The sequence below is a fragment of the Toxorhynchites rutilus genome, chromosome 2, assembly GCF_029784135.1.
Source record: "Toxorhynchites rutilus septentrionalis strain SRP chromosome 2, ASM2978413v1, whole genome shotgun sequence".
In the NCBI taxonomy this organism is placed as follows: Eukaryota; Metazoa; Arthropoda; class Insecta; order Diptera; family Culicidae; genus Toxorhynchites; species Toxorhynchites rutilus.
In genome coordinates this window covers 65,804,926-65,823,227 of record NC_073745.1, presented here as the reverse complement: position 1 = coordinate 65,823,227, position 18,302 = coordinate 65,804,926, and the positions used below count along the sequence as shown (strand labels likewise).

The 18,302-nt window shown below is 38.6% G+C and overlaps 1 protein-coding gene across 50 annotated transcripts in view; it reads right to left on the bottom strand.

Moving 5' to 3' along the window:
* Positions 1 to 4,479: 4,479 nt before the first annotated feature.
* LOC129765188 (sodium channel protein para) overlaps positions 4,480 to 18,302 on the bottom strand; it is a 338,936-nt gene continuing 325,113 nt past the window's right edge. For all 50 annotated transcript variants that reach the window (XM_055765192.1, XM_055765154.1, XM_055765144.1 and 47 more), the window contains 6 exons: positions 12,152 to 12,274; positions 11,884 to 12,078; positions 11,570 to 11,815; positions 11,237 to 11,507; positions 10,870 to 11,174; positions 4,480 to 10,811 (listed from right to left, as the gene is read on the bottom strand). In XM_055765192.1, the coding sequence (XP_055621167.1) occupies positions 9,810 to 10,811; positions 10,870 to 11,174; positions 11,237 to 11,507; positions 11,570 to 11,815; positions 11,884 to 12,078; positions 12,152 to 12,274 (2,142 nt within the window). In that variant the 3' untranslated portion in view covers positions 4,480 to 9,809. The remainder of the gene's footprint in view (positions 10,812 to 10,869; positions 11,175 to 11,236; positions 11,508 to 11,569; positions 11,816 to 11,883; positions 12,079 to 12,151; positions 12,275 to 18,302) is intronic.

The window sequence follows — 18,302 nt, the reverse complement described above, 5'->3', positions numbered from 1 at the left end:
GGGAAGAGAAAGTATTTCTGTCAAAGTGACGTGTGGTGGGCACACGACGGTACGGCAAATTCGCTCCCATCGGTCCCATCGTTGGTGGTCAAGAAACTGGACAAGATTCGAACCCGGGAGACTTTTCTCGGTGCGAAGTTCGCCTCCTAGCGTTTGCGCCCTAGAATGTGTTGAAGTGAACACATGATAAATTGTCACTTTTGCTAAAGTGTTGATATCGTGTGTTTTTGGTCGCGGCGGTGAATCGAATATCGCGCAATTGTGTTTGGGTTGTCACACAATTCTTTCGATTCGTTTGTGTATACACATGCGCGCGTTTTGTTTAAACTTTTGCGTTATTCGTTTGCTTGTGTCTTTTTTTTGTTTGCTCTAATACACGTCAAAAGTGTCATGGAGTCGCAATTTCGATTTCTCCTTTTTATTTTGGCAGAAGCGAAAGAAATTGAGAAAGAAAACTTCTTAAGATTATTTTTTTTTTTTAATTTGTTTTTATTGAATCTTGTGCTATTTTTGTTGTTTGTTTTTCCTTCAAACATTATTCCTTACGATGACAAAGAGAAAAACTTAACAAATGAGAATTATGCTAACAAAACATCCGAACAATCAAGAAAATGTTTTACAACGGTTTGATATTTATGCAACGTTTTGATAGGCAAATTGTTTCATTGTCTTTTTGTTTTTCAGCGTCCTAACATCACTAGCGCGTTTGCCAAATAGTCGGTCATTCCTTAGTTTAGTTTGGATTTACTAACACATCCCTGGTTTTTTTTTTGTTGTTGTTTCTGAGAGAATTAGCTCTGTAAATGTATGAGCGCATATGTGGGTACGTGTGTGAGTGATCTGGGAAGCATGTCTGACAGTAAACGTGTGTGTATGTGTGTGTTTTGTGTTTTGCGTCCGCCGATCATATATGGGGGGAAACAAATGCCGTTAATACTCAAGTATATGAATAATCTAATGCTATCTTGACGAATTATAAATAATCTATAAATATTTTACAAGTTCTAAACCTTTGTTTTGAGTTGATATCATTATATAGCTGGGGAAGTCGCTATATATATGAATGTCGTTTCGTTAGTTTGCGTTTTTCAATCGCCTGTGTGTTTTTATTTTTTTTTCTATTATTTTAAAATAATGATGGAAACATAATCTACGGGCGCTCGAGATATGGACTGCGATAGTTTCACTATTGTTCCTAAGTCTTCTGTGAATGTATGTGGATATGAATGCGGGTTGTGAAGTGTAAGTTTAATACTTTGGAATGGGTGAAATTGTATATCTTTCAAATCGATTTTTTTGCTACCTTCCTAATTCGTTTTTAGTTTTATTTTTCATTTCGCTAGCTATACACAATGACTCATTTCTAGTATTGTTACTCAGATGCTAAAGATTGCTAAACGTTTTGGTTCTGCGTTCGGGGTTTGCTGCTTCTGGTTTACACAGTAGTTTTAGCAGGAAGTAGGTAGGAAATCGTTAAAATGCGGCTAAGAAACTAATGCGTTGAGTGGCTTGTTTTTGTAGTTTATCTTTTTGTACAAAGCTAGTTGTCGGGTCGGGTGTTTGGTTATTTCTCTTTGGCTAGAATATATGTTCGCGTGGATATATGTGTGAATTCGGGGTTGTCACGGTTGAGTTTCAAAGGATGTTCCGTTGAACAGTTTCCGCAAATATGGATAATTATTTTCGAATTAAATTAAATACTGCTTGCGACTGCTTGCATATCATCTCTCTCTTCAACAACCGAAATATAATCGGAATTATTTTTCGACAAGCGTGCAAGTCGTACGAAGAGCTGTAATCATTGCATTCATACAGCAATAGTCGAGTCAGAGTCCATTAGTCGCATTATGGAAACGTTGCTGATCGTTCTGCTACATTCTAGTCACGACTCACGACAACGAATGTCCAGAACTGGACAAGAATCAACGAAAGGAATGATTATATGCCACTGTAGGATGGATGCCAACAAAATGCAGAGTGCAATAAAATTCATTGAAGTGAATCTTCACCACGTCAAGGGAGCAAGCAGTGTGCTACACAGAAGATTCATCCCAAAAATATGAATGTGGCTCTCATTTGTGAACCGTTGTTCCAAAACAAGAGATTCCCAGGAATTCCTACACAGAAATTTAAGCTTTCGTTAGAAAGGCTAGCAGACTGCATCAAAAGCAACGATTTCTAACACTGGAGTTTGAACCCACTGCAGAATTCATCAATATAGACATCGTGGTGATACAATTGTAGGTTCGAACGATTCGGCTCGTTTCCCAGTTCAACTTGAACAATGCAAACTTGATTTAATTTTTCCATCGGGTTTCTGACAAACCTGAACATGTCTCGTTTAGTAGCTGTGTGTGTGCGCAGAATTATGTCTTTATTTCGATTTTGACATTTGCTGTTCAGTTATCAAAATGTTAATACAAATAGCTTGGAGCAACGCATCAAAGTTTTACTCGTACATCGCAAAAGTCCGTGCTACTTGTTAAAACTCGTTTGTTGTTAAAGCCAGGAAGCCTGAATCGGGTGGAAATCGAAAGCCGGAACCCACAGTGGAGGGAAAAAGCCAATGCTTTCAAGCGGAATTCCAATCTCTGCATCCGAGATGTCAAGGCAAGACGTGTCGTCTACAACCGTTCATCGAGCCGCACTGTAGACTTTTAGGAACTTCAAATCGCTATGACAAATAAAACAAAACAGCCGAAACACGAACCCGGAACCCGTAAACCGGATTTTCGTCCAAAAGAATACCCTGAGGGCTCCAAAAGCCCATTCATTGTATAATGCAATGTGGACGAAAATCCAAACCTCTTAAAATGATTGACAACTGGAAAGAACTAACGGCGATTCAGTTGTTACCGAGATTACTCGGGTGGGGTCAAACAAATGATGAGTTGTCGTGTTCAGCAAATATAATAACGCACTGCGACCTCTTCACGATTTAGTATCGCGTATACATTATTGTTGCAACGTCGAAAGCGTCGATGTAATCACTGAAAAAAGTTTGACCCAAAAAAAGATACTCGATGACGGTGTCGGTCGCTTCAAAAACTCCTCAGTTAAAATAATAAAAGTGATTTCAATCGGACAAACTCTTTCCGCGTGACTTTTGAGGTTTCCGCAATTCCGAACCTAGTTTCTGGAGACGTTTACCTGTTTAGTTTTTTGTACCCCGGGTAATGAATTGAATTCCTGAACATTGCGGTATAGAGGGAAATGAACAAGCAGATGAACTCGCAAGACGCGACTCAAGCTCATCCTTCACTGGTCCAGAACCATTCTATGGAATTTCAGAATGTGTGTTGAAGAGTGAGCTGAAGAAATGAGAAGACCGGGAAGTAACGGCCAACTGGATAGCTGTACAACTTAACCAGTCAAAAAAATTTATCACGCCCAGTATTAAAATTACTCAACAATTGCTGAGTCTTAATAAGAAAGACTTCAGCACACTGGTCTGGTCTTATAACAGGACACTGTCCGAGTAAATACCATCTCAAAAACATAGGATTAGTGCAAGATGATTTTTGTCGCTTTTTTAACGCCGAATGCGAAACCTCGGAACATTTGCTCTGCAAATGCGTAGTACTAACAAGACGCAGACTTCTACACCTTGATAAGGCTATTCTGGAGCCCAAGGAAGTTTGGTCTGTGTCGTCGATCAGGACTATAAATTTTATCAAACAGATTATTCCTGATTGGCACCTATCTCGCTATAGCTTTCAGTCTGCTTCTTCATCAATAAGCAGTAGATAAGCTTGAAGCGTAGTATAGAAAATGGGGCATACCACAATAGTTCAAAATAATGGACGCAGTGGTTCACACCCAACAAGGGAAAAAAATGAACAAATGCAACATGTGACCCTTTCATCAAACAGGGGTCCTCAACACTTCCCAGAATAACACCGAACACGGTCTTTTCCATTTTCGCAATCAATTCAACAGCCGCAACTGTTTGTGCTTGCTATCCTGAAATAGGATATAGAAGACTATGTACGCAACAACCATATTTTATTGACAAAACTTGCGAAAAGTTTTTCTCAATTTAGGACAAAAACATATCGGGTGGCATGCTGTTAGGTGTCGAAAAGAGAGTAAATTGAGACACTAAGTTGTTAACCGTACAAATATGATCGGATGCATATGTCCTCATGGTAACGTTCGAGCAATTTATTCTTTTCGTCAAGATTTGTCTATGTTGTTCTTTAAAGAATGTTTATCCTTTTTTGGTTTTTCAGGATACCTCGGGACCTTTTTGGAGATTGGAAGCAATGGTGTCATGTATCCATCACTATTTCAATGACGGAACTATTGCTTATGGACGCTGTCAACAAGCCATGAGTTTTAAATCAGTGTATCAGACCGCAGTAGAGAAACGTTGGTAAGTCATATTTTCAAATTGTGAATATATAGAAAAAATATAGGAACTCGTTTAATACACATAGTTCTACATCGAATATGAGGCTTAGGCTTTTTAGGAAGGGATATATATATATATATATATATATATATATATATATATATATATATATATATTCATTTCTCATTAATTTGCAAAAAAAATCCATGCAAATTCATGCAATTTGGCACGCTATTTACTAACACTAACGCGAGGACCGTTATAGCATACCTAGTCACTTTTTAAGTACGTTGGTTGAAAAATGAGAAGCGAGTGACGTCTTTTTTGACGTAGGACTACGTCTTTCTTTAAGGGTGCCAAATTAGAAAACAGGTCAAGCACTAAAAGTGAATCGAGACGAAGGAAATAAAAAAAGACCACAGACTTACCAAATTCAATTGATGAATTCTTATGGACGATATGTTAATTTGAACTTCAAATAGCTTCCGGAACAGAAGCTCTATGTAGCCAGGGTTTGCGAAGATGTCCCCAAGGGATATAAATTTATTTTGGTGGACAAGTTTGCCGGTATGCTGATATTGCGTGTATTGCCATTCATTATGTTCCGTCAATTTTTGGTCGAATTTGGCGAGTTGCCACTACAACGGTGGTATCTCTATAAAGGAATAGACGTTCATAAAACATCTATCATATCAGATACCATGCTGAGATGACAGATGACAGATGTTGGAACATGTCTTCATTTTGAAGTCATTGGATTTACTGTGAAGATGCCCGATTTTGTAAATACATTTAAAAATACATTTTTTGTGGAAAAATGAATATGAACATCATTGTTTCTGATCGAAAACGTAGTATTTTGTTTTAGTTTGCTGCGCAAAAATGTTCTAATCATGTTCAAGACATGTGATGCTCATGCCAACAAACATTTGCAAAAATTACCTGGCACCCCTGTTCCGACGAAACACTCACTGTTTTCAACCGCGACACCCCGTTGACACGTCTGGGTTTGTATTGTATTTAAATTAGCACCTATTTGCACCGACATAGGTCTCCACTCACTCTTTCCTCAATGATGAACCCAAGAACCTCGCTTGAAGCTTTCTTGGACAGTTTATTGTTTTGTTGCGATCGCCTGATTGATTTTGAGCGCATCCATTTCTCGGATCGATCATATTTTTTGTTTGCGTTTTATCTGCTACTCTCGTATATTTGCTTTTTTTGTTTGTATGTTTGTTTGTTGCTTGTCTCATCTTCTTCTACTTCTTATTGTTATGTTTTAATTTAGCGTGAAGCATACATTGGCGGATTTGAGAGAAAAAAACATCTAGTGATTATTTGATTTGGTTTGGTTCCTACCAAGCTAAGCTAAAATCAAGAGAAATATATTACCAATTTTTAGATTTCTTTTTTTTTTGTTACCATACTCCGTTCTCTCTCTTCCTCGCTTTCTCTCTCTGTCATTTTGCTCGAGCTCGGGCTTTGGAAAGTGAGTTTGGAGTTTGGCATGAGTTCCCGCTATCCGTCACGACGGGGAGAAAGCAGAACTCGGATTATCTTCTAGTGTTTAAATCGAATGCGCGCAAATGCACGCACACTCATGGGTTAAGCTTCTCTTTATCCGAAGTATGCTTTGTTTGTTATATATATGTTTTGGTTTGCTTTTAGTTTTTTTTAAGATATACACTCGCAAATCAAATTTACTGCATTCTATGTATGTTTGCGCATAAATTTTCTTTAAACTGGTTGTTTTTTTTTTCATCATACACTCTTGAAAAAAGGCACTGAAATTGTTGTTTCTTTGTGGACAAAGGGGATCGGCGCTCCCATCGATTTTACATTAATACTTTTTTTTTGTTTTTACTTTATAAGCATGTTTTTTGTTTCTTGTGTCATTACCTTTAATAGTTTTAAATTGTTTAGTACAAATGTATATTTTTTATACCTTAATTCTCTGGTATGCGTGTGTGTGTATGATTAAACTTTAATATCATCGTTTCTCAATAAGCATGCGTGTATGAGTACTAGCGCGTTTTGTGTTAATGTGTGTGTGTACGTGCAAAAAAGTCGGACGAATGAATGGCGTCTGTTGCGCGGCGGTTTTTTTTTGTTTTGTTTTGTTGCTTAAAGACGTAATGGCGTGGCGATGAGAAGATTGTGAGGATTGCGTGATTGCGCGTGACTTCAAGCGAGGTTCTTTATTTCTTTGTTTGGTTTCCTAGAATTCGTATCGCTGCTCTTCCGGGTCCGTGTTCAACGTGTTGCATGGCAAGAAACAATTTCATATCGACGAAGCATGAAAAAATATGGCTCTTCCTTTCCGCGCATTCCCCATTTTTCAACGTTTTTGTTTTTTTAAATGTTTTTCTTCGGTTAGTTATCTAACTAGTCGCTCTTTATAGGTTAATCTTTGGTATGGTTTTGTTTCTGTTCTCTTTCATCTTTCTCGGGTCTCGTGTCTCCCTCTTTTTCCGTTGCTGCTGCTGTTGCTTTCATGAAGCATTACGCGCCAAAAAAACCCGCTCTGGCCTACACACTAATCTGGATGACAAATAATAACCTAAAATGAGATATCTGAGCTATTCTAATTTTCTTCTCTCGTTCGCGCGCTTTTTTTGTTGCTTCTTCAAATGTCTATCTTGTTCGTTCAGTTTTTTTTGTTTGCTTCAGTTAATATGTCCTTTGAGTAACTGAACAGTGAAAAATGGCTACACATCCGGAGATGCTTTCAGCATCGCGTCTCTGCACTAAATATGACTACTGAATAATGTGTTTTAAAAAATATACCAATTAAAAATAGTTCCTTTTTTGTTTTGTTTCGCTATATTCCACCTTCCATACCCTATTCGGCATCATAGATAAACTTTTTCTTTCGTAAAAAATATTATCATATCATTTGCTCGGCGATATTTCTTTTTTTGCTCTCCTCTTTCGCTAATCGTGTGTGTGTGTGTGTGTGTGTGAGTGTGTGTGTGATAGCGTGCGTTTTTTCTTATTTCTTCAAACATTTACCTTGTTTGAATTCGAATTATTGTTAATTTTTCCATCGTTTGTTATATTTTACATTTTATGCGCGCGTGTGTGTGTGAGAGAGATTGTGTGTATAGCTAAAAATGTAAAACTGTGTGTGTGAGTGTTTGGTTCCTTTCCCTTCGCGCTACCCTCAACAAAAAGCTGCAGCTATGTGTCAAATGTAGCTGCTGGTATGTGTGTTCGCGGGTGTTGTGAGAGGGAGGGCATACGAGAATGAGAGGAAAACGCGTTCTCATGCGCGCTCTTCGGCGCTTCTCGTACTTTCGTTCGCACTCATTGGCGGGATTGTGTGCGGCTCTCCACGAAAAAAAACACCGTATTTCAAATCGTAAATCGTTTCTGTTAATTCGAAAAACATGCACATAGCGGTTTGTTAAAGGAAACTGTTTGTTTGTTCGTCTCAAATGTGTCAATGTGTGTGTGATAGTGTGAGTGTGTTTGTCTATGCCTTGTATATATATGCATATGAGAAGGTGTGAGGGAATTTGATAAAAAATAGATCGCGCTGGTTTGCTTTTTTTGTGTTTTGTTTTTTTTTCCTCTTTTGATTTGCCGAACATTACTTTGTGACACAATGTTCGAAAAAATTGTTACTTAGCTTACTTACAATTAGCTTTTTATTTTTTTCTGTTAAATTTAATTAATTATGTTATTTATTAATGACAATATTTGAAAAGCTTGACTAGTGTTGTTTCTTAGTATTAATTAAAGGCTCGCCCCAACCCCTCGCGTTTGATTTACAAATTAGTATGTATTATATAATAATTACAGTACTTTCATTTATTGCACGCAGAAACATATTGATAATGATTTTTTCAGCTGTTTTGTTGTTCTTGTCGCTTGTGTTTTTTGTTGTTGTCTGTTTATAAATCCTCCTTTGTTGTGTTGGTTTTGCTGTTCTATTTGCAATTCAACAACAAAACCTGTGCGATTTTCATTTTTATTCTCTTATCAATAATATAAAAAGCCTTAATATTATCGCAGCAATGCCGTTGTCTTTTGAAGGTTTGATTTTTTTTGTTATTTTCATCTTTTACTTGCTTTGTAGAAAAATAAAAAATAAAAATGCACATGATGACTTGAATGTTCTTGCTTTAGCCAATATAATATATTTATTTTTTTATTAATCTCACTTTATTCACATTTGTGTGTGTGTGTGTGTCTGTGTGCTTGTATCGCAGCTGTTGGGTTTTGCTGTTGTTATTTCTTTCTCTCTCTGTTTTTGTTTCTGTCCAGCTAAATGCGCGCTTTCTTAAGATTGTTTCTCATCAACTCAACCGTTTGTTTAGTTTTCTTTTGCGTCAGCTATGTGTATTATTTCACTTTCCTTCACTGGAAATGAGTTTTCGTCTCTTTTTTCTCACTCAGCTCACAATTTCCCTCCAGTTAGCCATCGTGTGTTATCATCCATTGTTGTGGATCGAACTTAAAACTACAAAAAAAAACGGAAACCAAAATCCTTTCGAACGCTAATCAAAACAGGTTCCATAACTGAAGTATTCCATTGTTAAATAGTTGATTCCTCGAATGTTGCAGTGTGCCTGATATAGTCGCTTCAATCACACTGTTTTGCTGTTTTCACACACTAACTTTAATGTTCCGTCTTCGCTGCAGATTTTCTTCTTCTGCTCCCGTAGAAAACTGTACTGATATTGGCTTGTTTTCTGTTGAGATTCGCTATTTACATATCACACTTTGATATTTTTTCTGTTTGTTTGTTCATTTTGTTTTGTACAGTTTTTCATTATTTTCACTTCAATTATTTCTGTTTTGCTTCTCACTATTTTTCACTCTGTGTTTGGTTCAGTTTTTTTCTTCTTCTGTTTGTTGTTGTCGTATGTTTATTGTTCTTGTTTTCAACTACCACTTGTAAATGGATTTTTTATTCTTCGTATTGTTCCTCTTCACTATGTGTTCTTTGTGTTCGATATCGGTAAGGTCCCAGCACCATTCGATTTTCGTGTTGTTGTTGCAAAACTTGTACAGAACATAGAAATGTCATACTGGACGAAACATTTTGGATAACTGAAAGGTAAACAGTCCCGGCAACTGAGGTGGTTTTTTAAGTGTCCTTCAGAGATCCTCTTTATTGCTGTTTTGTGGGCGCTTCCCTTGCGGCGTTGTTCGAGCTGTTCATGAGATTTCGAGTTTTTTGGTTTGTCTGCAGGATCTAACTCCGCTTCGTTCGTTTTTCTCACACGTGTGATGTTCATGTCCACTGGATTTATCCCCTATGCGATTAAAGTTTTTTCTTTAAATAATTAAATTTATTATATGGCAGTCGGCTTTTCCCTTTCATTATGGAATAAATATTTTCTGTTTTTTTTGTTTTGTTTTTGGTATTTTAGTATTCTGATTTCCTTAAATATTATTTCTGTCGTGCTTCTGAATCTGAATCAGAGAGAGGGGGGCGAGGCCTGGCTCAGACATCCGCCGATCGTGATGTTATACTTGGCGATCGTGAGTGTATCACGACACGGTGGCCGTTTTTAGTTACAAATCCATCACTTTCTACTAGGACGGCCGTTTGACGGCCTTGAGTATCATTGCTGCCATCGGGCGATTCCTTTGGTGATTGATTGTGTTCCACTATTCCTAGATTAGTCTGAGAACCGCTACCGCCTCCACCGCCGGAACCGGGCGTTGTTCCTCCGCCACCGCCACCGATACTACCACTACCAACTAATCCACTATTACCACCGACACCACCAATACCACCGCCGCCATCCTCTTCCTCGTCATTATCACAGGCATTGGCGTCGGTGTCATCTCCGGTGCCGTCACCACCACCGCCGCCTCCTTGGCGCTCTTTGTGCTTCCGCCAGGCGTGCTGTATCAGCCTGGCACAATACTCTTCCCGCTGGCGCCACAGCGTCGAAGACACTGGCTCGTAGCCCACCTCGTCCGGCCGTTGCTGAACTTCACCCAGCTCGGCGGACTCCTCAATTGGATTACCCTTGCGCGCGAAGAAATCCTTCGTGAGTGCGTCCAAAATATCCACGCAGAACATCATATCTCCTCGACAGATTGGAATGTCCATCGAGATGATCTTGTACTTGTTCGGTTTGTGGATCTGTAACGGGGGCTCGAGCACATCCAAAAAGTCCGACAACTGATCGTGCCGGATGTACTGCGTGCCGTCCGGATCGAACTGCTGCCAGATTTCGTAGTACATATCGTAGTCATCATCCGTTAGACCCTCCTGCACGTCCTCCGTGGCCTGCGAGTAATTCTCGAGAATGACAGCGATGTACATGTTGATAACGATCAAAAAACTAATAACAAGATACGCCAGTAAGTACGTGATGCCGATCGTCGCCGACCCGCAGTTGCCCGGGTAGCCCGCGTCGTTATTCGGTGGGAGGCATTCTTCCTCGTTGATGATACCATCCAGCACACCGTCCCAACCGGCCGACGTGGACATCTGTGAAAACAAAAAGTCAGATCATGCAGAACCCAAACCCGCCACCATGAACACCAACCTGAAACAGCAGTATCATACTCTGGCCGAAGGTCTTGAAGTTGTACACATCGTCCAGGCCGCTCTTGTCCTTCACGTGCATGAAGAACGACATGCCGAAGATGGCGAAGATGAACATCACCAGAAACAGCAGCAGACAGATGTTGAACAGTGCCGGCAGGGACATGGCCAGCGCAAACAGCAGTGTTCGGATACCCTTGGCACCCTTCACCAGACGCAGTACACGACCGACCTTTGCCACTCGCACGACTCGAAGCAACGTGGGGGACACGAAGTACTTCTCGATGAGATCGCTCAGTACGAGACCTGGGAACGCAGTAAAGATTAGCAACATCACAGATACCTTATGTTCAGCCCCACAAACCCACCTAAGATGGACAGAATGACGACGACGAAATCGAACAGGTTCCACGGCTCGATAAAGTAGTGGTACCGCAGGGCGAATATCTTCATCAGACACTCGCTACTGAAGATGCAGATGAAGATCATGTTGAGGTAGTCCAGCACCGCGCTGAACGTGTCCGTCTGCTTGTAGTGATCGAGCGTCATCGTCAACATGTTGAAGCCGATGAACAACATGATGATCATGTCGAACTTCTTATTGGTAACTATTTCGAATACTATTGCTTGTGGTCTCCACTGAAAAACAAAGAAAAAGATTGAAACATGTGACAACGCAACCAAGGATATCATGTGCCTACCCTAGGCCGAGGAATGGCCTTCAGTGGCTTCTTCGAGCCCATCTTCTTCATGGCGTTGTAGTACTTCTTCTGATCCTCCGTCATGAACATCTCCAGCGAACCGCCGGCCTTCTTCTTCTGCTCGTTGAAGTTGTCGATGATGACACCGATGAACAGGTTGAGGGTGAAAAACGATCCAAAGATGATGAAGAACACGAAGTAAAGGTACATGTAGATGTTGGTCTCGCGGATCGGCTGCTTACCGACCTGAAAAAAACAAACAACATTTTTTTCACAAGGATCCCCGATCGAACCGCGACTTGGCATCTACTCACGTCTCGCGAGTCGATCGCATCGTTCATGATCTGGATCCAGCCCTTGAACGTGGCAACCTGGAACAGACAGAGGTACGCTTTCCCCACGTGGTCGAAGTTCATCGGTGAATTCTCCCACGTGTAGTTCTCCGCCTTGCACGCGTTCACGTCCGGGATGATCTCGTGCGACAGTGTCGTCTTGTTTTGGTCGACACACTGGAAAGAACCGTCGTAAATCGTTAATCAATTTGGTTCAGAGAGTTCAGAGTGCCAGAGCGAACGAGCTTACCTTGAAGTACTTGCCGGCGAACAGCTGCACACCCATAATGGCGAAAATCAACCAAAAGATCAAGCAAACCAAGAGCACGTTGAAGATGGACGGTATAGCTTGTACCAATGCATTGACGACGACCTGGTGTGATGGTGATGAACGGAAAGGGGGATAAATGTGTGTACATTTATTTCAACATGACCATAACTGTATGAACACATTACTATCCTATCGAAGCGACACTACAAATACGAACAAGTGATCTAATGGAGGTTGCTACGAGTATGAATATAAAAAAAAATATAAGAGATAAGCAAGAAATGCAGAGAGATGGTGACTTTGCGGCGTATGGTTTGTTCGCCAATCTTCTGCAACCTTACGTGCGTATATGAAATGTAATTGTAGAGTGTGTTCAAAAACGCTGGTACCGTTTACCGTTACAAACCTTCGTTGATAGGCATCAGTTTCTACCTTTGTTGCACTTGGGGATAATATAAAACACCAAAAAGTACTTACATGATTTCTGGAGCAAGGGTGTTATCAACTTGAAGACTTCCCCGAAAAAAAACTGCTCGTCGAAGATGGACACCAACAAAGTTAATGTTGGGTAACACAAGTTTAATCAACTTTTAAATAAGTTGTCACATTGTAACTGAATTTAGAATGACCCAGCAAGCGAGAGATGTCAAAATTCCTGAGAAGTGCGTTCTTCAACCCACGGATATTAGAACCCGAAATTATCGCAGAAGCCGGTTCTTGTTTGCCTTGTTTCGCAAGAGTTTATAGTTTAACTGTGATCAAGCTGACAACACAGTTCGGGGAGCTGTAAATGTGAATAGAGTTTATGGGCTTTATGCCAGGGTTCCAATTTCTCTGTCAACATGAATAAATAATGATTCGGGCGCTTTCGTTGCTATCTGCTCTCACTTCGTCCTTGTTCATTTCATTGTTCACCGTCAAATAAACCTCAACGGCTTTCCCGGGAAGCTGACAAGACTGATTAAGGATACGACGGACAGAATACAGTGCTGAGTGCGAATATCGGGTGGATTATCTGATTTATTCGACTCCGGCAAGGAGCTTCGCAAAGTTGATGGTCTCTAATGCCTGCTAGAGGGTGTTTTAAGACGAAGCGCATCTGCTGACGACGTAGACATTGTCGGCAAAACATTTGAGACGGTAGCTGAACATAACATCAGACTTAAGCACGAAGCAGAGTCGAACTGAAAATCAATGCGTCTACAACCAAATACATGCTGGCCTCCGGATCCGAACACGGCAGGACCCGATTGGGTATTGGGTGTAGTGATCGACGGCGATGAGTTCGAGGTAGTGTACCAATTTGTCTGCCTTGGATCAATGGTAACATCTGACAATGATACCGGCTGCAAGGTTCGAAGACGCATTATCAATGGGAGTCTTATCTACTATGGTCTCCACAAACACTTGAGGTCAAACAGACTTAGCATTGAGACCGGTTGTCCTCTATGGGTTCGAAACGTGGACAATACTCAAAGAGGACTTGCAAGCATTCGAAGTCTTTGAACGACGTGTGTCTTCAGCAGTGTGCAGGAGGACTGAACCATCTTCAGCAGTGTGCAGGAGGACTGCGTATCGAGGCGAAGAATGAACCACGAGCTCACGAAACTCACCGGCGAACCCAGTATCCAGAAAGTAATCAAAGCTGGAAGGATACGTTGGGCAGGACATGTTGCAAGAATGTCAGACAGGTATCCTGCAAAAATGGCGTTCATCGTGAATCCGGCTGGTACGAGACGACGAGGAGTACAGTGACATGCAGTGAATCAGGCCATGTTGTAAAGACGTTAAGCCAAAATAAATAAATCAAAAGCCTCTCTAAAGTAAACAATACCTAACCAACTATTCTGCCTTTGCGGATCAACTTTATGACGGATGGCATTGAGGCAGGAACGTTGGACCGCTTCGACACAGGGATCGCAAGCAGGATAGACGTGGGCAACGGACACGAGACCCCCCAACGGTCAAACTCTCAAGTTGGACCTGTAGAACACTTACTCACTCACTAGACTCACTAAAACACTCGAGCACTGCTGGATAACTTGTGGAGAGAATCATCCTCAACAGGTTGATGGAATGCACGGAGGGAGTGCATGAATTGTCGGATAGATCTCAAACTTGGCATATCGAGGTTTTAGGGATCGACGAACGTTTCTATGGTGGTTCGACACTGTTTCCCCCTCCCTAAAGCAGGGGAGGGAGGGGAATGTGTTTTAATAACTTGAGAACTAATCAAGCAAATGGAGCCAAAGGGCCTGGCCGGATAAGGGAGTAAAAATGTATGTGTATGACAAATACTAAATAGGATATTAAATAAGAAATTTTGGCGGTTTTATTGAACCCCTATGTGGTTTATGGGGGTATTTTAGTGTAGAGACACGAATTTCGGACGTTTTATCGAGCTTCGTAAAAATAAAACAAATATTATTTCAACTATCCATTATATCATTATTTATCCATCTATCTTTTAACAATAAAAAAAATTGAATGGAAAAAAAATATACATAACCAGAATAGTTAAGAGCTGATGAAGCGAGATGGTCCAAAAAAAAGTTGTGCCATGGCGTACACGATTCCAGCCTTTCTGGTTATCTGAAACAAAAAAAATCTAACAGATTCTGAATCAGTAAAGAATCCGCTATCGCATGAACCCCGGACAAGTCAAAAACATCTTTTTTAACAAAATGGCGGTCGTTTGAAAAACAAGATGCCGTTAAAAACGTTTTTTCTTACGTTTCCCGATTTTTTAAAAATAGTAAAATTTAAAAAATATCACTTTTTAGAGGTTCATGCCATAGAGAGATGCCTGCAAATTGTATCCATACAAATGCGACCCGAATCGGTTCAGTAGAACTTGTACGTGTTCGTGTACGCCAGTTTGAAAAAACTAGTTTCGAGAAAAACGCGTTCGAATTTCATTGCAGGTTAGATACCGCATCACTAAAATAACTCTAACTCGGTAAATAATAGGATTTCCGATATGTTCTTTCTAGGGCATATTCTTGAATACCTAAACTACATAAATATGAGAGAAAGAAAATTTGATTTTTTTTCAAATTTCTAGACTAGATTTCACCATAGAATCTATGGTGTAAAATGCACCTTTTCGTTTTTTTCACGCCATTCTCAATAGCTTTGAGACAAAAATATGAAAAAAATACTGAAAGTACATCTTACTAAGGTGTATCGTCAATATTTTCAAACAATATTTTCATCAAAAAAGTCAAATACTAAAAAAAATTGAAATTAATTTTTATTTTAATTTTTCTTTATATGTGATTTTTTTTCAGAGTTTTTAGAGTGTTTTTCGCGGTACAAAAAATATGTATATTTTCAGGCATTCCGAAATTTTGAAAAAAAAAAATACTTTGAGACCCACTTTAGTTCTAGTTTTTATTTAAATGCGTTCGTACGTGTTGTTTTTTCTACATGTAGTGAAATGAGTGAAAAAAAAAATTTTTTTTTGGACTTTGGGCATTTTTTTATTTATTTTGAATTTAAAGACCCAGTACTGCTTTAATATTTATTCAAATTTTGTTTTTCATATGTCTAAATTTTGTCGGTATATTTAGAGCATTTCGCTGCACAAAGATTTTTTTCTTGTATCTTAAAATATACGAGATTATCTTTACATTTGATTTAGCTGGTTTACCAAATTTTCAGGAGTCAGCAGTACGAAAGAGCTCTGTGAAAAAAATAAAGACCTTGTGGAAAGATCATTCGGATTAATGAGAAGAACACTTAAAAAAATCCAAATTATTATTATTTTTTTATTTTAATCTTACAATTGAAAAAAATACTCCACATGTATAAAAAAAGACACATACGAACGCATTTAAATAAAAATTAGAGTAAAAGTAGAAGCAGAAGAGTCTCAAAGTTATATTTTTTTTCAAAATTTCGAAATGACAGATAACCGCGTATTTAACTTTTTTATTATTATTAGATTTTTTGATGAAAAAATTGTTTGAAGATATTTATCGATACACCTTAGTAAGATGTACTTCTAGTATTTTCTTATTTTTGTCTCAAAGCTCTTGAGAATGGCGTGAAAAAATGAAAAGGTGCATTTTACACCATAGAGCCTATGGTGTACCATATAAGGACTCAAATATATGGTACTACTGCCAAAATGTTTTATTTCCATACAGGTGATTTGGTTTGGGGGGACTTTTTACTCCTTTCCCGGCCAGACCCTTTGGAAATATAAAAAAAAAATTTTGTACCACGCAACACTAAAAAAAATTTGAAAAAAAACACACATCTAGGAATGGCGTAGGAACACATTTAAATATGAATTGGAGTAGTACTGAGTCTCTAAATCAAAATTTTTTTTTAAATTTCAATATTTTTTGATACTTAAATTTTTGATTAATTTTTTTCTGATACACCGTAGTGAGATGCACATTCAGATTTTTTTTTCAAATTTTTATCTCGTAGCTTTTGAGGATGGCGTGAAATAAACGAAAAAGTACGTTTTTCACTATAGATCCTATGTTAAACCACATAGGGGTTCAATAAAACTGCCAAAATTTCTTATTTAATATCAATATTTGACATGCAGCTGGTGATTTGGTTTGGGGGCACTGTTTACTCCCTAATCCGGCCAGGCCCTTTGGCTCCTTTTGCTTGATTAGTTCTCACGCTAAACAGAAATTTGTGTTTCATTTGTATGGCAGCTCCCCCTTAGAGCCCTGCTTGCTGTCGCTACTGATATTGGTTCATATGTTTCCAGGCAAATTTTTAGCCTAGTGTATTCCCTAAACATCTGTGAATGTTTCATATTGATACGTTCAGCCGTTTTTTTCTAGCCGATTTTTCAAAGTTTGGAGTAAATTAGAGGAGCATTTAATCGCAATCGTATCAGAAGTACAAAATCCTGCGCGACTCTCAGAACAAACGACTTGTAACATTCGTTTTCATGAGTTTGTAGGAACAAATATTGTAAGGAGTGATGATACTCACACATATTCATACGCATTTTCACACATGCACGCACTCTTCACCAACGTATTTTTTTTTATCGCGTATTGATTTTATACTTCTGGTACGATTTGTGATTAAATAAATGCTCCTCTAATTTATTCCAAACTTTGAAAAATCGGCTAGAAAAAACGGCTGAACGTATCAATATCAAACGTTCACAGATGTTTAGCGAATACATTAGGCTAATAATTTTCATGGAAAGATTAGAACTTACTGCCATATTTGCAGAACTACAGTCGATTTTGTAAATCACTATGAAAATCATGTTTTTGACCCTTTTTTTAAATCAATGCAAAAAATTTTTTTAAAAATTTTTTCGTCAAAGTAACAAGATATCCTTGTGCAGAATTTATTGGAGTTTTCAAAACGATTTGCGGTGCGATGGTTGTTTATTGAATTATTCATCATCAAAGACAAAGCGGTAATTTTGTGAGAGAAGGTCCTACAGGATCGTTCTTGGCCAAAAAAAAACTGATTGATTAGATTATATGGATTTGCTGTTGAGTTGGTTGGCAAAAAATTGTGTTAGTCCAGAATATTCTTGAAAAAAAAAACAAAGAAAAACTGATTTTTCATTTCTTCCCGATATTGCTGCCCACTACACCTACACATCCCAAGATAAAAATATGTAAGTAAATATTTTAATACCTGAAACTGTAGCTTCAAAATGATGTGCATCCCATCGATATACGTCCATTTTTCACGAAGTTACAGCATGCCAAAAATCACTTGAAATTTGTGACTTCGCATTCTGTTCCTCTCATTTTTTTGTCGAGTGTATATATATGTACTAACTTAACAATGTATTTTAATGTGATGTTTTTATATAAAAATTATATCTTAAAATTCGTCTTCGAGTCAAATCTTTCGAAACAGTCTCCAAGAGTAAATCATATAAGGATAATCAATACATAATTTTATTTTTATTTTCCGTTGAATATGAGAAACTTTTACCATTGATACAATAAATGTGTAATCAATGCCAGCAATGTGTATCCGAAAAGATCAGCACTTTTGACTTTTAACAAAGATTTTTTTAAATGAGATTATTCAGATGACATAAGACACTTATGCAAACAATTATTCTGCTCTTTAAAAACAACTACTTCAATATATTTTAAACCAGAAGTTACTCAAATAATGA